Source organism: Amblyomma americanum, chromosome 1, assembly GCF_052857255.1.
Source record: "Amblyomma americanum isolate KBUSLIRL-KWMA chromosome 1, ASM5285725v1, whole genome shotgun sequence".
Lineage (NCBI taxonomy): Eukaryota > Metazoa > Arthropoda > Arachnida > Ixodida > Ixodidae > Amblyomma > Amblyomma americanum.
The window spans coordinates 168,471,619-168,495,214 of record NC_135497.1 but is presented as its reverse complement, the minus strand read 5'-3'; the positions used below and the strand labels follow the sequence as shown (position 1 = coordinate 168,495,214).

The following is a 23,596-nucleotide window of genomic DNA, read 5'->3' as shown; positions in this document are numbered from 1 at the left end:
GTTTAGAACCACAGAGGGGTGGAGGAAGGCAGGGAAGCGATCGCCCTCTCTCTCCTGACCAGACGAAAATCGAGAACTTTAAAATGAACTGTTGTGGGCACTTGCCGGCAGCACTTTTGTCTTCGTCGATGTGACACAAGACACTCTCACCCATATATCCGTGAACGAACGAGTTGAAATGATGGGGGAGGGCAGGCCCAAGTGATAGGTGAGAATGCAAGCGGCGTTGGAGGGACAATGCGAGCGCTGCAGCGCGGCCTGTCAATGGAATAATGTTTCACACCACCGCTGTTTACGTGGTTCGATGCATGTCTGCTTGCCACTGTGGTCGGCTCGGCGCTTACGGGAGTACTGGGAGACGCCCGGATGCACAGTATCTGGACGCTGCGGCGGTCTTCCGGATCAGCATGCGCTTAAGCCCACACTAATGGCAAGCTTAGCGGGCCAGCGGCATGTCTTCTGTGCGGGCACGCGCTCACATAAGCTCAAAAGAACGCCGGGCTTCCCGGGTTCAAGACGCATTGGCGGCGCGTGACGTGCACGCATAGTCAAGTTCAGAGGAACCGTAATTCACCCACTAGCTTGCAATCAGTCAAAACTGATGGCTCAGCCAGCTGAAGGTTCTCAGTCTTCTCAGCGTCTGCCAAGGAACCGGAAACTTAAGAACGAGAAACGTGCCATCTATCGCCTGCCTACTTTACTTGGAGAGTTTTTTTCTTCAAACAGGTAAACCACAATGGTCATAAATTTATCAACGAACAATAGGCCTTGTGTATGTGAGCCACTCCAGCCGCTCCCCACACTTCCCCCGCATAGAACTGATCATGAATCCACGCTTGGGAATGAGCAAAGTGCTTAGAAGGTAATTTCGCTAACTGGCGACCTGCTATAAAAGCTCACCGTTATTCGCAGATTATGTGAAATGCGCTATGAAGTTCTAGCTGCGGTATGTCAGAAGAAAGCGACTGCTTTTGATCTGGTTGGTGCACTGCACAAGCCAGGTCGCGTCCCATCTATAGCCGTGTACGCCTTCAACAGCTGCACCCACGATATTTTTTTTGTACGTTCCGCGCAAAATCTGCACGCACTCTTTGCACCTGAGAGATGAACCTGCACTGCATTTCACGAAATCTTGCACTGGGGGTTAAGATCGCGAGGGCATGATCTACCAGATTTGTGTGGTTGGCTCGCGAACAAGTGAGCATGGCCGTCGCCTTGCGGTCCTCTCGTCATCCTCACCACGAACAACTTAGTGAATGCAGCACAAACACAAATTACATCACCGAAAAGCGCAAAGCCTCAGGAATGTGCAGCATAAGTTCCATACCGATTGGATGATATGGGCCATACGCGAGCAGTTTATGTATATAGCGTTGCAAACATTTCTACGCCGCGCTGCTGAATAATGAGGAAAATAATTAATATGTGAAGTCAGGCTCCTTTAGAAAAGAATAAAAGGACCTTGTGACAGCGCTTCGTCTTGTGTACAAACGTGTCTTCTGCCTCCGTTCATTTTTATTTTTTCATGCTTCCAAAATAATGCATTTCAGTATACTATAGTTTGGCGGCAACGCAAGAGATGACACTAAGAAAGGCCCCAGTTTTGCACAAATGATCACGATCTCACATCACTGGTCCATTACGTACTGTGTGTGGGCAGTCCTTCTTTAAAAGTGATTGGAAATGTTTTGCAAGCGTATTCGCGTGTGCATTGAGCACGCGTGCCATAAGGCTGCACCATGCATGCTTGCAACGCGCTCCTTCGCAAAAGGTCACACTGGACTTCGCAGGAAACCACCCAGCTCTAGGCGAGGCTCGAACCGAAGCGGCTGCCCCACAAGGATCGTCAACGCATCAGGTATGTTACTTCTGCTTAAACACGGCTACATTCGGCCCATAAAACGAGCCAGTATAAATGCAAGAGCGGAGCTCTGTACGGAATCAGCCTCTTTATTGAGTACCATGTCAAAGCAAACGTCCTATATATGAGCCTACCTCGCAAACCTGTGACGGTTTACTTGTACACAGCAGGCTTGTTTTTTTTTACAACTTCACTGCTTTTGCACAAAAAGCTGTAATGCTTTTGTAACTCGCTGGTTGGCTCAGAGACTTTTCACGCCAACTCAATGGAATACCGCAATGCAATACCGCAGTGCAAGAGTGGCCTTCAAGAGAACGGTGTTGATATACGCGATGAACTAAACCCCGAAAATAGGCTGAAAAACTATATTTGCATAACAAAGTGGTGTAAACGATTACTTCGTCCAAGTTGGTTTTGTACTATGTCGCTAACAACTGTTCAATATAATAAGTGTTCTGACATGCTTCTCTAGTTAACTCATATTTCACTACATGATCCCAAAATATTGTATTTCGCCAGACTTTACATCGTTTTCACACGCACAATTTGTATAACCCTTCCACCGGACGCATTGTTCCATTCTTGAAACATGTACGGAACGTGATTAAAAGCGCCACGAAAACATTATTTGCCTCGCAGTATCAGTGAAAGGTTTCTGTAGCAGCCAGAAAAAAATATCTTACCAGCCTGTTCGACCCAGCATGCAGAGGTGAAGGTACCCTGGGTAGACAGCTCTTAGCTTCTGGACGAGCAACTCAGCATTCCCCCTCCTCAGTTCACTTCACAACGTGGGGAGAGGCAATAAAAGACCCGGGTTAGAAAACAGAGTTATGCTCGTGCTCCGGGACATGTTGAAAGATCTGAGTCGAATGGCATTGGGGCTGCATGGATTTCTGCCGCGCTCCATGACGATTTCCATAGGCAGTTGAAAACTTAAACATCCGCACGCCATATAGCAGTGGCGCTGCCGCATTCAACTTTTGGTTTTGTCCGTTTGCTCGTTTTGTGCCTGTCGTATCTGCTGTGCCAAGGTTTATAGACGGTGAAAGACGCGTCCCTGATGACGGCTCTCTGTTTTCTTTGAGGATGGCTGCTTTTATGCACTTCGGGTCCGAAATTCAGGCGGCAAAAACGGAAGCCGACGAGATCGAAGATGACCACCGAAGCCGCCATGTTTTGCAGCCACATAAGGCCACAGTAAATAAAAAGAGACTATTGCATGTAATGTGTCTCAATATTTATTAACTGAAGTCATTTGAAACTCGAATGTCTCCGGGTGCTTCGTCGACTATAATGACTTTTGAACCGAATGTCATTGAAAACTTCGTGCAGCACACCGGCAGTTGAATAGAATGGCATTCGGTTCAACAGCATTTGAAACGTGCATGTATCGCGGGTGGTCCGAAAATCGCCTAAACACAAATACGTGTCGCGTGTGTTTACAGACATTGGTCTCTGTGCCGGACGCAGCCGACCTGAGCCGCCGTCCGAATGGCTTCCGAGAGAACGCCCGCCACTCACTGGCCTCGTCGTCGGAGAGCCCATCGCGTAGGTCTGCCCCCCGAGGCTCTGGCCTCGGGGCACGACGGTAGCGAGAGTTCCAGCATCAACGACAGCGAGCATGTGGCGCTGGGCCTGCGGCTGCCGCGATGGACCCGGGACACGCTGTCCACTTCATCGGACAGCTCCTGCCTGGAGGACGACTCCTTCACGAGGATGGCCCTGGGGCAGCGGCGCGAGCCGGCGACTGACCGAGTCGCACGACTGGCGCCGCAGTGAGCGAGACCACGAGCTTGGCCGTCGGGTGAGCTGCTACGGCGACTACGAGGACGACGTCTTCAACGATCCTTCGTCCACCTCCAGCCTAGAGGTATATGGCACTGTCCCTCGCGCTCATCACAATGCCGCCCAACGCCGAGTACTGCAGAGAAGCGTCTTATGCGTGTGAAAAGTCAACAGCCAATGGCCTAAAGCAAATAGATGTGTTTTGCAGCGTCTTATCGCTTTTCGTACCATTCTAAGTGAACACCGATACGAGAGCCGTTTTTAACACTGTCGTAGCAACCGACATATAGAGGCAAGCCACTGCGGCAGATTTTTTTCTTGAGATGGCAGACAGCCAAGCATATGTCGGTCTCAGTCACCCTCCAGCGACCACTTCGGCCGAAATCATGGCTGGCGCATATGAGCTCATTCACGTGGTGCGCCTAGAGTGTTTTATTCGACTCGCCTGCCTCTCAAACAGTACAACCGAGTGCGAAAAAAGCAGAAAGATAATCACGGGTGATGCTTCCAGTGCTCCGTAAGGGCTGCGGATTGTCTGGCCCCGAAATGCCAATGAATTCAAGGCACCACGCTGTCGCAGTAGCCGTAACGGAGCACACGCGAGAGTCGAGAATCACAGGATGAGACCGCACGCCTGTAGTACAGGTGGTCAGCGTCCCTGAACCTAGCAAAACGCGCCTCACTAGCCTAGTGCGTTCTATACCGTTAGACACGTGTTCCTGTGCTCCCTCTCAACAGCGTTATTACAGTACATATGTTTTTACACTTGCAGCAAATGTGAAACGGAGCGCGGGAGGGCACGACACTTCGTGCCAGCAGAGTCCTTGGTGCCAGCTTGGTGCCTGTGGATGTTCGTCATACTGGATTAGGGAATGCTTATGAAACGCTTGTAAGCAGTTTTTAACGAATTGCCAAAATTAACTGATTGCAGTCTAGTCGACAGACCCTCCCTTTTCTATTCTTAGCTTCAATAAGCATTTTAGTGTGGAGAGAAAGAGCGACGATACGATGTGTCAGTGTCGAGAAAGCGGTGTCATTAAAAAGTAGCGCAAATATTAATGAATGGCAGCGTGTCCGCAACCACACGTTGTACACTTGGTTCAAACAGCGCAACAGACGCGGACGCACAAGGGACACACAAGACACACATAGCGCTGTGTGTGTCTTGTGTGTCCTTTGTGTGTGTCTTGTGTGTCCTTTGTGCGTCCGCGTCTTTTGCGCTGTTTAAACCAAGTATGAACTGCAGAAGAACTTGCATTTGGGCTAGTTGGTTCATGATTGAAGTTCTGAAAGGCGCAAAAGACACACACACAGGAAAAAAGGGGGATGACACAAAGAGCGCCTCTTTGTGTCATCCCCCTTTTTTCCTGTGTGTGTGTCTTTTGCGCCATTCAGAACTTCAAGTATGAACCACCAACTAGCCCGCACGTCTACCCTTGTAGACGCGTTGTAATGATTTTCACTGCTTTCGTTTTTTTTTTATGCTGTAACGGCGTTAAGCCAGCGCTGTTTTCATTAGTGTCCAAATCGCCAAAGACAGGAAGGTATTCAAGCGCGTGAAGTATTAAGACAGCTTGAGCTGGCGTAACGGCAGCGCTTCTGCCGTAGACTACTTTACAGCAATATTAAAGTTTTACTACCTGAATATTGAACTCCTTGGTCTCAGATGGCCGCCCTACGAATGATGTCCCAAAAAATTGTTCTAAGCGATTAACAAGCTGGGCGCTAAGCAGATATTGCGGAGGGACAAAGCACTAGGAATGTAGGCGCTGTAAGTTGGGAAGGAACGAGCGCTAGGAAACAACACCTCGGCTGAGATGTTCCCGAGGCCGTGCTCTGCTTAGTGAGCACGTTTAATCGTCCCGCTAAATAGTAGCTTTAGGACTCCCTTAGGACGGTCACTTTTATTTCATTTACTGTGCATAAAAAGTTATCCCTCCTTCCGCTACATGGACAGTTTTTATCAGTCAGAGCGATTGCACGTCACAAGGTCAGGCAAACGCAGTGCTGTGACTCCTTTTTGAAAGCAGGTTAGTATCCCGTCAGCAGCTCCGCCTGGCTGTGGTTTAAATAGAAAATGCATTCTTTCTACAGAGTTTTGTGGTGGCATATCGGGAAAATTGTGTTTCATTTGTACTGACAAGAAATGAGCTGAACTAAAAAAAAAATGTTTTCAGATCAGATATTTTTATGGTAGCTTCCTCAGTGACACTACTCAGGAACTCGGAATGTTGCTTCGGCATGTATGCGAATCTTCATGTTTTATCCGCTATGCACAACGACTGCGGAATATGGCCGCGCCCTTCACGTTCGCCATAGACTGCGACCGTCTGTGGAACCGACTGTAGCGCTACTCCCGCCACAGAGGAAACGAGAAACAGATTAGAGTACACATGCAACTGATCAAGTTGCGACGGTACTTGCTAACGTTTTTATGTCGTCCTAGCTGCTATTTCTTATCAGGGCAGAACGAAACTTTGAAACCTGTGCGCCTGTTGGGATGACTTTTTCACTAAGAAAGCAGCCAACACTGACATCAGCGCTGCCCTCCCTTCCCCCCCCCCCCCAAGAAAAATATGTGATTTTTGAACAGTGGAATATTTGCCAACATCGTGACAAAGCAAATATGCATATATTCTGGTTGTGCGTACTGATAAAGTGTCCAATATTTTTTTATGATGCAGGTTGCATATACGCTTGCCTGGAAGAACCGTGATCCTCCTGACCTGAGTGCCGCCCTTAGAGATAGGTCGAATATGACAGATGTGCAAACCTATTTGAATCGGGATCCAGCGCTAGTACTTCAGAAAGCGCGTTCGGACTCGCCCACCAGCTGCAATGCAAGAAATGACGCGCCTGAATATTTTGGAAGAACTGGACGTCACAGCGATAGTTCACACCGCATCTCGTTCAGTCTGAGCGACAATGATCATGTAAAGGGCGACCAAGAAACAGCGGCTGGCGTAGCAAGCTACAACAGCACGTGCAAGTCGAAGACAGCGAGGCGCTTTAGCAAACAACGGTCAGCGACGGACCCTGAGCCGGACCCTTCCGATCTGTGGATATCCGAGCAGTCGTGCGATCCTGGGGCCAAAAAAGGCCGCAGGTCCTCAAGAGGCACATCGCCAAGCAAAGAGAGCCTATCGCGGGATTCTTACGCCGAAAGCAGAGCAATGTCAAACGCCCTTGGCCAAAGTCCTTGCTACATTCCACGCACATCGCTGACTGCTGCTGCGGTGCGGCCGCAGAGCGCCACAGGGTTTGTATCATCGAAAGAAGGAGCCGCGGCTTTTATCCCAGCATCAACCAGTCCACCTTCTCCAGGTCAGGATTTAATAGGTGTCAACGAAGACGCCTCTATAGAAGTGAACCAAACAGGGGAAGCTGGCCTCGGAGAGCAGACGACGCAGCATCGGAAACATAGACAAGAGCCTCCCGATAAAAGCTTTCTCTCCTTAAGACTGCGCCGTCCTAAGAAGAAAGACTATTCGGCAATAGGGCAACTCTGCCGACAGACTTTGCCGGTTTCTATTCGTGACGAAACAGAATCTCCCCAGGAAGCCCTGTCTCCAACATTACCGAGGCCTCTGTCGTCGCCAGTGACGGCAAGGTCTCGTTCTTTCAGCAGAAGCAAGTGGCTGCCTCTTTTCGCAACGAAGTCGTAGCCAGAGTTAATTCTGAATCCAGGGCCACCAATAGCAGTGGTCAGCACGCCACCTTCCCGGGGCCACGTCAGTGCTACCAGCAACCATACGGACCTCATATCACAACCTTACTGCGCCGACATTGAGATTGTGCTGTTGGACTCCGAGTGTTACAAGGACGTTAAACTAAGGCTCAATGCCGTGTAACCTTTCTTTTGTTGTTGTTGCTGTTGTACTCGTCTGAATATCACGAGGCGGTTTTCTTCAGAACCATGGAGAAACGTGCATGTAAACCCCCTTTTTTGCGCTTTATTTCTGAAAAAGACATTTTTCACTGCATATGCTTGATGGCTGATTACGAGCGCGAAGGCACGAAGTTGTATAAATTTTTGTCCTGATGTCACTACTACTGCAAAGACCCCTTGCGAATGAGTTCCAATTTGTCTTGCACCCGTGGCAAGTGTCACGATAGGCGACTTCACCGGTCTAATGAGACCTCCGAAAAGCGCTTAACAAGAGGCGGGAGCACTGCCCACTCCGCCGTGGTTCAACACGCCATCAGTGCACGATATTTGGTCGGCTCATAGCACATGACAAGAACTTGTCCGTGCCTTTTAGATTTTACAGAGGCGTTCTAGATTTCTACTTATCCTTTCCAGGGTCTTTTCGCGGCTGCACCTTCCTTCTTCACCTCGCTGAAGAAACTAGCTGTTGCCACTCAGTTTCTATTATAACGCACTGCAAACGACCTGCTTCGGCACCCCCGGCCCCGTCTCCTCTTAAAAGGGGTCTCGTCCTAAGTGACGTGATGGTAGGCAGCAGTAAAGAGAGCGGGCAGTGCAAGAACGGCTCTGCGCGCAACATCGGAGCGCTATTTTAACGCTGAAACTCCAGATCTAAGCGTTCGCACTTTCTCTTTCTGCTTCTTTTACCCTATAGGCCTTATGCCATCTTTTTCTGTAATAAAGATCTATCTCTCCTAACTTTTGGCTTTCTACTGAGTTCTCCATGTCTGCACACGCCGGCGCCCGTGCTTTTTACAAACGTCGTTCTCCTTCCTCTCGTACTCCTCTTTCAACAAGGCTAACTGCAGTGGCTTTAACCATCGACCTACACGGACAAAGTGAAAACCATCATGCTGATAATGGAATACATTTTGGTTGTCATATAAAGGCGCAAAAAAAAAAATCTCAGCGTTGAGCGTCACCAGCACGTCAAGGACGCGGTGGGACGGAATGGGGACAAGAGACAAGCGCTGTACAGTATGGCCGCATGACCTTAGTTTTGCTTTCCTAGAAGGTTTGCTGACCACAACATAGCAGAAAGATAAAAAGCTTGCTTCAGCCGCACATGGTTTACGTATGAAACATTAAGAAATTTAGAGAGAAGGAATAGACGAAAAATCAACAGTCACTGCCCAATTCACCAAGAGTCAGGTAGAGGAACAGTTACAGCAAGGATGGCTCTGATTAGTATCCGATTAACAGTTCGGTTTGAAATGGCTCGTGCCTTACATCATGACTGGATTCAAACGTGCTTTCACATAGGCGCCATGCTTCGCATCTACGGAGACAGAAGAGGGGTTCAATGAGTTTCGCCCCCTGGGCTGTAAGAAACACGCTACAGAAATGTTACATTCAAATGAAAATTCCTCTTTTGCAGAGGCACGTCATATATCAATGCAGCCCCTACCTGCGGCGTTGCTCTTCCTCAACCGCTGCACCAAAGCATCTGGATGCAGTCTAAAAACAACGACGGAGGCGGTAACTACACAAACGGTGCACTGCACCTTAGAGCCCGAACATTTCACCATTACAAGGTTACAATCCTACTGATGCTCTCTTATATAAATTTCGAGAAAGCATTTGATAAAGTTCCCCATGGGCGCCTCCTACCGATAGTATCATGCTCTTAGCCACATGCTTGCGCTCCGAAGAAGATTCGAGAATGTTTAAATGGTCACCGGCACTGTGTTTATGCCACTTCTTTCCCTTCAACTCTAGCTCCTCTGCTTTCAGGCGCACCACAAGGTTTACAGATTTGGGGTCTCCTCGTTTTTTTTTCCTACATAATACTGACCTGCCCACCAGCATTTCTTCTCGTATGCGTCTCTTCGCAGATCATTGTGAAATTTATCCCGGAATAACAACTTCCTCCGACTATCCTACTTCACGAAATGACCTTGATCGCATACAAGACTGGTGTAGCATTTCGCTCGTGCCGTTAACCGTTTCTCAAACAATACTGAAATTAATGGTTTGACTCAGCACCTTGAAGCGAACAGCGCAATTTGAGATACACACAAAGAGTAGAATGAGCTGAGAAAAAGAACTAAAAAGAAAATTGCACAATAGGACGAAGAGCGAGAGGAACACAGCGCTGAAAGCAACTGAAGCTTTATTTCCGCGACATAATGTATAAATGCACAGACTACGCCAAAGAGATTCAGAACATACGCGCCGAAAACAACGCCAACAGAAACAAGTGCTCAGGACAAGAACGGAACAATGATTAAGCTTCCCCCAGAAGTGGCAGGTCCTTGTGCAGCACTGCAAATGAAGGCGTGCTGACACACGAATTTCTCCGCTTTCTAATCTTCATAACCTCGATTGTTTCCCTCGTGTGTTTGTCACGATTCTTTGTGACCACTGCGGTATCGCTGTACTGTGGCCCGCACTGTTTTTTTTTGTACAGCTTTTTTCTTGTTCGCAGTCTATGCAGTGAATGCCGAGGCGACCAGGTTATGACATGTGAAACTTTGTAACGGTGTTCTTTTAATCGTTCATTAAGACCCCGCCCAATCTTCTCTACATATTGCCCACAGCAGGACAGCGGAATGGAATAAACAACAGCCTGATCACAAGCTACGAAGCGCTGTTGGTGCTTGGTGGTGCACTAAGCCTGCCTGTCATTTTCTTTCATTACGGCTCGTCACAAGCCAGCCCGACGATCAGGCACCGAGAACACGGTGTAGTTTTCTTCGAACTTTTTTCAGGTTGTGTGAGATGCCATGCAGATAAGGAATCACAGAGACACGTCTGCGACAGGTGTCGGATTCCAGGACATCGCGTCTCCCTGCACTAGATGTGCCCTTCCTTAGGGCGGACTAAGCCACGGATGTCAGACATTCAAGGTGAAAAGGCTGCTTTTGGCTGGTTATCTGCCTGAACTTCTGACGTCCGTGGCTGAGTGGAGGGTTCCACAGGCATTGGGGCATCCTGGTGCAGGCTATACGCAGGCCGAAGCTGTCGCAGCGTCCTCGTAGTGTGCCACCCAAGGTCACATCGTGCACATTGCTTTTGGGAGTGGGAGCACTCCATGGGCAAGGAGGTATACGTCTAAGTTGTTGCACACATTCCGCCGTTAAAGGCATGCCGGCCGCTGATTTCGCCTAGCCAAGCACACAATACATTGCAATTTGTGTTCTCTATTTCTTCGATACCGCAAACTTGTGCTCCGCAGCCCAGCGCCGTAGCCACTCAGCCACTGAGTCGGGTCCTGCTGTCTCGCAGCAGAGGCCTATTTGCACACTCAAAATCGGTCATCACGTTTTGTTTCTTTTTGTCTGGCTCCAATTTCCTGATCTCTTCGCGCTCTCAGGAAACACTGCAGCCTTCGGGTGCCAACGAAAAACAGCGAGACCTTCATCCAATTTTTTGTTAACGGGTAGAAGCGCATGAACCTCAAAAGCCTATCGTGCGTATTGGTCAATGTTCCAGCCCTGTATAAGTGTTCGTCGCTGCTGGCAACTGAGTCAGACGCAAAACAAATGCTTGCTGGTTTGGTAGTTTTGCTTTCATGCAAGGAGAGTTGAACAATAAAAGCTATAGCAGAGTACTGCGCTCATAATACTCGCGGCAGTTCAGTAGTTAGAAGTTCGGAAAGACACATTCTTAACAGGTACACTGAGGATAAATCCATCCAATTTTCGGATTTAGTAAAAATTGAGTCTAGGGCACTTTCTGTGTATGTTGATGCCTCGACAGCAGGAGACGTATTTATCGCTGAGAAAACAGCATTTAAAAATTTTCCCGCCACTCGATTCAATCTCACGACATCTGCACCAAAAACGACTCAATGATAACCGCTTTGAACTGAATGGGGGTGAAAGCCTAGCCTCTGAGATCCTCGCCAAAAACTATGTCGACGCACCTCAGTTTACATGCGAAATCGGCCGGTGCTGGCGACTACTGTATTTAAATTTTAAAAAGATCTTTTTTAGCTTATAAAGGCCGCGGTTTCAGTGAAAGCCGCGTCGTTCCTCGTTAGAATGCGGTCATTTCTCTATACGGGCCGGCTTCAATTTGCTCTTAGTGTCATATTACAGACTATATTCTAAAAGCCGTGTTATATATTGCTTGCGTTTTCTTTTGTGCGAGATTTTGGCTTGATGCTGGTGTGACATCCAAATTAAAAGAAAATGCCTCAAGCACAACTCGGCTGTCATAACGCAATGCTTTCGAAACAAACGCATTCAGTGCTTTCAGTGCTGAATTGGTTAAGACTCTTCAGAAGGCAGAGCCGCAGCGGTGTTTGAGTGGTTATGGCGCTCGGCTGCTGGCCTGAAAGACGCGGGTTCGATCCCGGAAGCAGCGGTCGAATTTCTTATTTCTTTAATTGGTTTTGGGGCAAAGGAAATGCACAATATCTGTCTCATATATCGTTGGACACCTGAACCGCGCCGTAAGGGAAGAGATAAAGGAGAGAGTTAAATAAGAATGGAAGAAAGAGGTACCGTAGTGGAGGGCTCCGGAATAATTTCGACCACCTGGGGATCTTTAACGTGCACTGACATCGCACAGCACACGGGCGCCTTAGCGTTTTTCCTCCATAAAACGCAGCCGCCGCAGTCGGGCGGTCGAATTCCCATGAAGGCGAAATTCTAGAGGCCCGTGTACTGTGCGATGTCAGTGCACGTTAAAGAACCCCAGGTGGTCGAAATTTCCGGAGCCGTTCACTACGGCGCCTCTCATAGCCTGAGTCGCTTCGGAACGTTAAACCCCCCTAAACCATAAACAATCTTCAGAAGCCAATCACCCTTCCTCCTTTTACACCCCTGCAGAAGCGCCTGCAGCAGACCGAGTTGAGGCGTTGCCATCGAACGTCATTTCGTCAAACATTCGTCAATTTTCTCAAGGCTTTTGAAGGCAATGACGCTCAAAAGTGCGGTTTCTACAGTCTCATGGTAATAGAAGTGTTTTAGCACCGACACTTGGGGACACGTAGCCGGCGCACTGCTACTGAGTTAGACGATGGACTGGCATCAACTTACGACATCAGAGAGATTAAGCGTAGCGCAATGCACGTTCCGCTACCGTGATCCGCTTACGCGGGGACCCTGCTGCGCCTGCGCTGGGGTACGTGTGCGCCCGTCGGGGCAGTCTGCGCATGCGAAGATATCTCCCCGCGGAAGCGGGTCGCGGTAGCGTACTGAGGATCACGTTATGTGCTAAATCTCTCCGAAATTACAAGATAATACATTGGAATGTCGGAGCTTCACAGTATATACAGCGTACAGACTCTGTTGGGGAATTAGCGGGGCAATATATTAGAATCAGCTGCACTTTGTAGTCGAGCTGCGTTGCTTTTGTTTGTCGTACGCGCACTGAACTGCCGCATACCACAGTGGCACCTATGGAGCGCTTCGGTGGTCGGGGATGGACAGGCGCTCCACGACGGTAGAGTGTGGAGCGCCTGTCCGTCCTGGACAATGAAGTAGTTGAAACATTCGTCGCCGACATCTACAAAAAGAAGATCGCAGCAGCTTTGACGGTGACAAGGCAACCGCCTCTAATCAACGACGCCAATGTCGGAGAGAGCGGCCAGATGAACCCCAATATTGTTTCCTGAACCAGCCCTCAAGTGGGCTTTCAGCGGCGTCCCTACAGAGGGCGCCTCGATGAGCCGACATCCAGGTACCATATTCCTACAGGCAGTGCTCATGGAGTATACGCCAGCGTGGCTGCACAAGATCCTATGTTTTCGTGACGAGCGTCGAACACTGCTGCGCAACCACAAAAAGGTGGCATCTTGTGTTGTGTAGGGTTTTATGGCGCGTATAATTGGCTACAAAGCTACCATGCACACAATACACAGTTTAAAGTTTTTGGTTTTGCGCTTGAAGAACAAAACGTTTCATAAGTTATATTAGTTCAAAACATTACCTTCTTTCAAGAAGCCAATGTTTTCATATATGACGATTCTTCTTATGCCTTAATCCCGTAACCGACACTTTTTTTTTTCAGAAAATGGTACCAAAATGGTCATTTAGTACCCGTGCTGCTATTTGTCGGAAAACCAAAGAAAATGCTTTGGACGAGCCCAACGCGCCTTAAACCGGACACTGAGTGCCAGAAATGACAGTCGGCTTATGGTGAGCCTTGCTCTGTACACAGTAACAGCGCGATGAAACGCGGACAACACGAAGAAACGGCACACACGAGCGCTGACTCCCAACAGTGAGTCAGCGAGTTGTGAGTCAGCACTCGTATGTGCCGTTTCTTCGTGTTGTCCGCGTTTCATCGCGCTGTTACTGTGTACAATGCATTACCAACTAGCCCGCAACCTTGCTCTTCTGAGCCTTGCTCGTCCAAGTCCGTTGTACGGGGCTAAGATATGAAGAACCAACAAGTAGATATTCTTCAAGAAACAAGTTGGGACAGAATGTGGCTCACCACAAAATCGCGTGAAATTCTTTTTCGAAGATTCCAAAGAACTGTGCATGAATTAAATGTGATTTGCTACAACCCCGTCTCCGCATACTGCACTGAGGAGGGGGGGGGGGGGGGGGGGTAACTCTCCCTGTAACTCTCAGCGGCCACGAATTACAGACGGTAGCGTCCATTCCTCCTTCAGCTACGTTCATAGCGAATGGTGTGCGAGTTATGTCCACGACAACGGATGACCGAAACACGCGGGGGCGGTGGGGGGGGGGGGGGGATGTTCGCATGGCAGCTGCTTCACGCGTGGTCTGGTCCAAAATCGGGCGCGCTATGGGAGGTGGGCGGATATATCGTTGTTTGCCTGCTGCGCGCGGCCGCGCGCCGCGTTTTTCTTGGGTTTTCGTACACCCTTTCTTTGCTGTTGTGGCATGCTAAAATTGGTTGGGCTGCTAGTCAACAACCGCATCTGCAGCGCTGGGAGAACGTATAGAGAACAGATAACATTTTCATGGTTTGTCTGAGCCTTTGTCCGTAAAGTTTCGAGACTGAGTCTATTAAAAAATGTGCTTAACATTGAAGTCATTTGTGCAGCGCCCCTTCGAAAAAGTCTCCCTTGCAGTTTATACACAGCTTCCAAAGCTTCTTGAGGTCTTGAAAACAGTTGGAAAACACTTCTTTTGGCAGGGCTGTCAGCACCTTTGTTGTGGCGTCTTAAATGGCCTCCACGCTTCCCATCCAGCGCCCTTTTAGAGCTCTCTTCACACGAGGAAACAGGATAAAATCGCATGGGGAGAAGTCAGGCGAGTATGGCGGATGGGAAGTACAGTTATGCTGTGCTTGACGAGAAATTTTGTCACGTTGAAGCAGTGTGCGGCCTCGCGTTATTGTGGAGAAGGCTCTATTTTCCAGATGCCCATAAACCAGGGTGACGGCGTCGCAGTGCATCACGCATGTGTTGGAGCACGCGGATATCAAACTCCTGATTCACCGTATGCCCTTGTGGGACGAACCCATGGTGTATGGAACCTCTGGCATCTAAAAAACTATCAGCATCATCTTTGTTTTGGTCTCAGAAGAATCAGCGCAAAAAGAACAAGGGACAATAAACAAGGAGGCCGATACGGACAGAAGCGCTGTTTTGGTCTTCTTTCGCCGCACCTTTCTCGACGCCGGAGAGCATGTGGACCGCCATTCGACGCTCTGCCTCTTTTTTTGAGGATCGTATTGAAAACACCATGTTTCGTCTTCAGCAATGACGCTGCCGACGAATGCAGCATCCTTTTCTGCCTCGGAGAGCAAATCAGCGCTCACTGATGCCCGCGTGTCCTTCTGGTTTTGTGTGAGGGAGTTCGGCGCAAGTCTAGCATTCAGCTTTCGTTTCCCCAAGTTCTCACGCAAAATTTGATGGCATGTTGTCTTACTAATGTCGAGAGCATCTGATAGCATGCGGACTGTAATGGTGCGGTCTTGCTGTACGATTTCCCTAATCCGATCCACGTTGTTTTGATTCCGTGAGGTTGAAGGGCACCCCTGCCTTGTGTCGCCTTCCACCGGCGTTCTCACCGAAACGAACGTCTTGTGCCACTCGAAAACTCGCGTCCGCGTAATGTCTCGTTGCCGTATGCGTCACGAAGGAGCTCATAGGTCTGTGTGGCTGTCTTGCCAAGCTTCACACAGAATTTTATATTTACTCGCTGTTCGAGGTGGACGTCCATCTCTCCACATTCACTCACAGTAGAATGCTCAGACGACTAGTGACAACGTATTTTTCTACATGTAGTGGCTGCTAGCGGCTGCCACAGCAATTAGCAAAAATAGCTCAGGTTATCCCGAAAATATGCCGCTACACATACGCACCAACATTTGTTTTGGGGAATAATTTGTAGAGAAGAAAATAAATCAGTCTTGAAACTTCACGGACAAAGGTTGTATATCTTTCCGGTTACTTTGAGTCTAAAATATATTTTCAAAATACACTATATGTCCACGTTACAGTATTCCGTACAATACAGATAATGTGTGTTGACGCACCAGAGCTTATCTCAAACGGTGCAACTGACATATTCTGTACATCATTTCGTACATCATTCACGCAATACATGTGCCATCAATCGCGCATAATGTTCATGCAGTATAGATGGATCATTCACAGTGAGTGCGTGCAATTTAATGCATTCACGATGTAACTTACAATCGCAGACAATTGCGAAAAAAATTGTTTCGTATTTATGCAAACGCGTGAAAGCAAACCACTATCACGCAATGTTCTTCACTGCCCATGCTGATATATGCGACACCAATAATATTTAGTTAACATACAATTGCATAATCGGTTCCCGCGATGTACCGACTTTTTGCGGACCGAACCCGATGAGTGCTTCGTGAACAACAGTGACTAAATCATAGTTCATGATCCACGGTGCCGAAATGAGCGGTGGCTCCCGAGAAAGCGAACGCAGGTAGCGGTTTCTGTCGTATCCGTGAGGGTCTCGTTGCACTGTTCACTGTTTCGAAGGCCACGAGCACAAAACCAAACACTACCGCAATTGTCGCAGCACCGACATCACTGACAATGAAGGAACACGACGCCAAAGTTTCTGTGACCGGCGACGCAAAACAGGCGACAGCGCCCGAGATAACGCGACTGACAGAGTTCGCGGAACACGCAAAAGATGAGAGTCGGTTGCAACGGCCGCGCAGGTCAGAAATTCAAAAGGGATAGAGAGTGAGGGAGAGAGAGACCTTTTCTCCTTTCAGAACCTTCTTGCAGCTACATCTTGTTCTTTACTACAGGCGTTAGCGCCAATTTCTCCTTCAGTTACGTTCACATCGGATGGTGCACAGAGTTACGGCTTCAGCGGAGGTTCCTTAAATTAGCCAGGACGCAAGTTGCTCGAGTTCTCGTCCCCCTGCTACACACATAGATTTTTCTTTATTTCCCAACAGTGCGGCTGCTTGTAAGGTGTGCACTATTGGGAACAAATGCCCCCCGACACGCGACCGGCAACAATAGCGTATAACTTTACCATCCGGTGGTTGCAGACCCCACTTGTGGAGGTGTAAGTTGCTCTTGGGCTCTCTAATATTTTCTAGTGAAAGCAGCGGAACATAGGCACACTTTGCACCTATGCGCCAAGATCGTAAGTTGCGCGTCCTGGACAGTTTTGTCCCCGATAATACGTTAAATGTGGAGACAGAGTAAAGTTACTTCTATAAAACATCCTTGATACGTGCATGACTTCCATTCTCGCAAGATCGGCTTCACCGGGTGCAGTTTGTCATTTAGTTTATTACCACACGTAACCTGCTATTTACTTCTCAGTAGCATCCCCATCGTCATCAATCTAACTTTGTCCACTGCAGGACAATTTCATCTCGCGTTAATCTCCAAATAACCTTCTCCGCTGCCATCTACCTTATCCCCGCAAACCTCATTCGCCAACCTGATGGTCTGCCACCACCTCTTTACGTTTACCTTCCATTGGAGTTCATTCCGCTAACCTAAGGGAGCATCTGTTCTCCGCATTACCTGCGCTGCCAATATCTATTCCCTCCTGTTGATTTCAGGTAGGATATCATTCACTCTAGTTTTTTTCCATAACCCCCTCAGCTCACCTCTTGTTTCTTAAAGTTACCGCTATCAGTTTCCTTTCCATAGCTCGCAGTCGTGTCCTCAATTTGTATTTCAAGCCTTTCTTCAAGCTTTCAAGTTTCTGTCCCATATGTGAGTGCAGGCAAGATGCAGCTACAGTATATTTTATTACCAAGGGATATAACTAGTAACATGCGTTTAATGGCTTGAGAATACCTGACAAACGCGCTCCGCATTATTATTATTCTCTTATTTCCCCCTCGTAATCCGGATCTGCGGTCACAACTCACCCTATAAAGGTGTATTCTTTTACTACTTTAAAAAGCTTGCTGCAGTCCTAAACCTTGTTCTTTTCCGAGATTTTTGAGCATTAGTTTTCTTCATATTACTTTTTGTTTGGTTTATGGGGATTTAACGTCCAAAAGCGACTCATGCTATGAGGAACGCCGTAATGAAGGGCTCTGGAAATTGTGACCACCTGGGGTTCTTTAACGTGCACTGACATCGTACAGTAAACGGGCGTTCAGAATTTCGCCTCTATCGAAATGCGACCACCGCGGCCGGGGTCCAGCCCGCGTCTTTAGGGTCAGCAGCCGAGCACCATAGCCACTGAGCCACCGCGGCGGCTTCATATTGCTTTTTGGTCCCACCATTCCACTCTCAGTGTTTAGGTCCTCAATCATGCGCTGCAGTTCTCTCTTGAGTTACTTAACAGGACACTGTCATCAGCATATGTATCAGTGGCGCGAACACAAAACAGAGGAAGGAGAAGATAGTACAGAGCGCTGAACTTCCACTTTTATTTGAAGATAACTGAACTCGCGCTTATATAAACACACACCAGGTAAAAGCCCACCAGGGGGAGTAAGCAAGGCGCGCGAACGAACTGGGACCCACACATTGTCCAGGACATCGAAAGATAACAAGAATCACACTATATAATGAGCTTCATGAAATGAAGCACGAATGACATGTGGAAAAAAAGAACGGAAAAGCAGGGTTGAGGGTACGCGAATGACAGGGAAAAAAATGGAAAAAATGAAAAAACAGTGTTGAGGGCGAGAATTTCGCTAAAAGAACATGAGAAGGGGAGAAGACGGTAAAAAGATTAGAGATACGAAGGATGAGTGCCAACAATTAACACGGCTAGAACGAAAAAAGAACACGTGAAGTCTGCCTCTAAAATCCAGGTAAAATCAGATAAAACCACAAAGAAAGGTGATCTCTTTTTCAAATAATGAGATAGATGGGGTAGTGTTGAAATCTTGGTCAGTTGGTACATGTGTGTGTACGACTGTGTGTCGTCGTGTGTGTGCCACGTCTCTTCGCTGTGTCCCGTCTTTTGACTGGTTTTACTCCTGAATAAATGGGGTGCTTACGCAACGTTCCCTAAGCCCTGAGATGTAGACGGCTTCAACGATTTCGTGCGTCAGTTGGTTTTTATGTTTTTTCAAGACAGTTGCTTTCTTAAAATGATGGTTTGGTTTATGGGGGTTTAACGTCCCAAAGCGACTCAGGCTACTTTCTTAAAATGAGGAATGCATTTTTTTTTGCTGACACAAACCCGGCAATGGGCGGGCAAATTCCTTAATGGCGCCCCAGATAATTCATTCTTATGTTCCATTAACTTTTCATTTAAACATCTTCCTGTTTGGCCTATGTAAGCCTTACCGCAAGTATAAATAATGGAATATACAACGCCCTCCACACAAATCACAATCTCGGTGCCTGGTTGTACAGCTACTGTTCTTTTTATTTTTGTTAACTTTGTTGCACAGACTTGACATGCGCAGTGGGGCTGAAAAGACTACGTCTACGCCTGCCTTTCTACCAATTTTCTTCGGATTATGCGATATTTGGTGCAGGTACGGCATAACTGCAACCCTTTTGTTCCGCTGTCGCGTATCATCCGGGGCTTCACTTTCATGCTTCCTTCCTATCAGGACTTTTTTTGCTACAGACGAAAGGAGAGATTGCGGGTACCCTGATTGCGTCATCCTCAACACTTGGTTCGAAAAACTGTCTTGCAGCTTGTGTTCACAAAATTTTGTGAGTACGTTCTTAAAAGTTGACTTCACGGTGTTCCTTTTTACAAGTTTTGTGTGGGCTGAATCGTAGGGTAGGATGGGATTATTGGCCCTTGGTTCAAATAACCAGCATGCGTGGTTCCCCCCAAAAAACAACTTTAGCTCTAGAAATCGCATAGCGTTTTGTGCTGGGAAATCATGGGCAACTTCATGATGTGATATGGTATTATAAAAAACGTGGAGGACTTGAGTTGCTTCTGTTTTAAATGCTTCAGTGTCGCAATCTAAGCGAGCCAAGAAGTCATCAACGTACCGGAAAATTTTAAGAACGCCTGAAGACTCGAGCTTGTCCTTCAACGATCTGTCATGCATAGTCAGGAAAAGGTCGCTCAAAATGGGGGCAATGCATGAGCCTATACATGTACCTTGCTTTTGTAGGAATCTCGAACCGTTCGACTCAGCTGCTGATAGATATGGATCGCAACCAACTAGCCCGGGAGATGGCGATTTTGTGATCAGCAGACCAGAGGCTACTAATGTGTTCTCCATTAACTCATAGCCTAAGCTGTTCAAAATCCAACCCTCTAAGCGCCTCTCGTAAACATGCGCTGAATAGCAGCCTAGAGCTGACACCTCTTCTGATTACACAAAAACAAAGTGAACAAGGGTTGAGAATCCGATCTCAACATTCCCATCTTCCTGCCCTCTCTCTTCCATGGATACCTTTCCTGATTGGTAGTTTAACAAACTTTAAGAGCGCTGCGGTGGCAGTGCAGTCCCTATAGATATTTTCTCTGACCTCTAAATATGCCTCTTCCACATCCTGATTACGGACACTCTTATTTTACTGCGTACTAGCGGCATGCAAAAGTTATAGATGTTGAGGGTGGCTGGTTGGGCAAGTCGGTTGTTCATTATGAAAACTGCAGCGCTGGAGAACATGGACAACACGAAGGAGACGCCACGTGCGCTAACTTTCAACTGAATGTTTATTAAATGCATGTACATCATTCTTATACAGAGTGCGTGCATCAGAAGATAACCCGCAAGCCTATCACACTGAAATTCACTTGCGCCACACATTCAAACTTTTCTTCGCGCCATAAAGGAGGAGGACGATAAACTTTATTTTCATCGCCAAAAGTAGCAGTTGGTGTGGGGTTATAGCTCCATCAAGTGGCCATGAGACCGTGGCGTTCGGTGACTTCTAGGGGTCTTGTCACAACCCGGATCTGTGTGTCCGAGTCGGAACTGAGCAATGCGGCCTCCCACTGATCTCCTTCTCTGATAGCAACTCCTTCTTTGATAGCAATAAAGAAGACATGCTCACATTTACTTTCTAGTCTTTTTATCTATCTTGCCTTCATGATCTCGCTTGTTACTTGTTTCCCATTTCTGTTGTTTATTTTCTTCCTTTTCCCGTTCCGAGCTCGTGTAACACACACAGTCAGCTCTCTAGTTACCGCTAGTCCCAGCCTGACCCGGGACGCACCAAAGCCTCATGTGTTACGACTGTTTACACGATGCGATGGCTCAGTGGTAAGGACACTCATCTGCCGATCCCGGGTACGCAGGTTCAATCCCGGCCGGGCGGTCGTATTCCGATGAGGCTAAATACAAAAACACCCGTGTGCTGTGGACGTGAGCGCACGTTAAAGAAGCCCAGGTGGCCTGAATTATTCCGGAGCCCGCCATCGCGGCGTCCCTCATAGCACATATGTAGCTTTGGGACGTTAAACGCCACATACTATGCCAAATTACGACAGTTATATTGATTTGATTGATTTGAATGAACTGAGGAAGTCGGTGTCGATAATGCTGTTTTCCATCTTCCCGTTCATTTTTCATCTTCGAAACTGCGCGAAAAAAATAAGGACACGGGTAAGTGGACCCAAACACATAGCGCGGTCCTCTTCCCTTTGTCCTTATTTTTTCGCGCAGTTTTCAAGACGAACGATTCGCACCAACTATCCCTCCAGGAAACACTGCGTTCATTTTTTTCATAATGACACAGATGCGCGCTGTGGACTGTGCTCTGCGGTAGTCTTCCTGCTAAACAACTGGTGCTGACAACAGCGCAACAACGCAGCCAGCGCAACAACGCTAACACGAAACCAACGACCGAACTTACACGAATACATGCTATCATCAGCCATTCAATCACATTTTAAGTAAGGAACTGGCGTATCTTACTTCGTAGCTTCCAAACACACGCTCTTGAAATCAAGATTTAGCTTTTTTCTTGCTCTTAGTGTCATTTAGTTTTTCTAAAAATGTATAACGGGTGATCTGGTTTCGGTATAGTATTAAGGGGTTTCGCGTCAGAAGGCGACTCAGGCTATGGGAGATGCCGTAGTGGATGGCTCCGGATAATTTCGACCACTGGGGTTCCTTAACGTGCGCTGACATCGCAGAGTACACACGGGCATCTAGCATTTCGCCTTCATAGAAATGCGACCGCCGCGGCCACGATCGAACCCGTGTTGCCCGTGTTTTTCGTGCCAGCAGCCGAGCACCATAACCCATGAGCCACCGCGGCGGCAGAACAGGCGATTGCATAACTGTGGGAGGCAGTGTGTCAGGCCACTTGCAATCCTGTGTAATGCATCCAGTATGTTAATTCCCGGCACCTCTAGCTCAGGGTTTATTACAGAGCCTAGTTCTTTTGGGACCGTTAGTATGAATTCAGTAGCAGAAATAATCTAGTAGTGACCATAATTTAAAATATATGCATGCAAGTGTAGTTCGCCTATTTCTCGGGAAGGCTCATTTGTTGCTATGGGAGGGGTACCTATTCGCGATGGATGGATGGATGGATGGATGGATGGATGGATGGATGGATGGATGGATGGATGGATGGATGGATGGATGGATGGATGGATGGATGGATGGATGGATGGATGGATGGATGGATGGATGGATGGATGGATGGATGGATGGATGGATGGATGGATGGATGGATGGATGGATGGATGGATGGATGGATGGATGGATGGATGGATGGATGGATGGATGGATGGATGGATGGATGGATGGATGGATGGATGGATGGATGGATGGATGGATGGATGGATGGATGGATGGATGGATGGATGGATGGATGGATGGATGGATGGATGGATGGATGGATGGATGGATGGATGGATGGATGGATGGATGGATGGATGGATGGATGGATGGATGGATGGATGGATGGATGGATGGATGGATGGATGGATGGATGGATGGATGGATGGATGGATGGATGGATGGATGGATGGATGGATGGATGGATGGATGGATGGATGGATGGATGGATGGATGGATGGATGGATGGATGGATGGATGGATGGATGGATGGATGGATGGATGGATGGATGGATGGATGGATGGATGGATGGATGGATGGATGGATGGATGGATGGATGGATGGATGGATGGATGGATGGACGGACGGACGGACAGACGGACGGACGGACGGACGGACGGACGGACGGACGGACGGACGGACGGACGGACGGGTGGACGGACGGGCGGACGGTCTTAAAAGGCTGAACTCAATAAATCGGGCGGTGGTTCAATCCACCTGCCATGACTTGTGAAATTTTACTCTTGTCTTGATTTTAGCCACGAATCAGATAACCTTCGCTTGGTTACTTCTACCCGCTTAAAATCTACTTTTCGTTCACTGTCCTTAAACCCCAATGCTTTGAATAAATCAGCCCCGCTGCTTTCCACTGCAGGATGAAGCCCTTTACAGGGAAGTATCAAGTGTTCAGCAGCCTTTTCCTCCTCTCCATAAGCACCGCACAACGTGTCTATCTAGGGGTACCTGACTCTATCCCCCGCATTCACAAACTGGCCTTGTGCCGCGTTCAGACTACGTGCGCTACGCACGGATTGTTGGTAAGGATCGTAAGCATAAACGCAAAAAACGCAATGAGCCTGTTCAGACGAGTCTCGCATTGAGCGTAAACTACGCAGTCTGCTGTCAGCGCGGACGTAAATGTCGTTGGACCCGCGACATTTAGGACAAGCACAGATGC

General features: G+C 48.0%; 1 protein-coding gene across 1 annotated transcript in view; it reads left to right on the top strand.

The window, feature by feature from the left end:
- LOC144114167 (uncharacterized) overlaps window positions 1-7,455 on the top strand; it is a 47,176-nt gene extending 39,721 nt beyond the window's left edge. Inside the window, 5 exon segments of the mRNA XM_077647719.1 lie at window positions 1,791-1,858; window positions 3,307-3,420; window positions 3,422-3,586; window positions 3,588-3,731; window positions 6,331-7,455. Of these exon segments, the coding sequence (XP_077503845.1) occupies window positions 1,791-1,858; window positions 3,307-3,420; window positions 3,422-3,586; window positions 3,588-3,731; window positions 6,331-7,311 (1,472 nt within the window). The 3' untranslated portion in view covers window positions 7,312-7,455.
- Window positions 7,456-23,596: the final 16,141 nt, after the last annotated feature.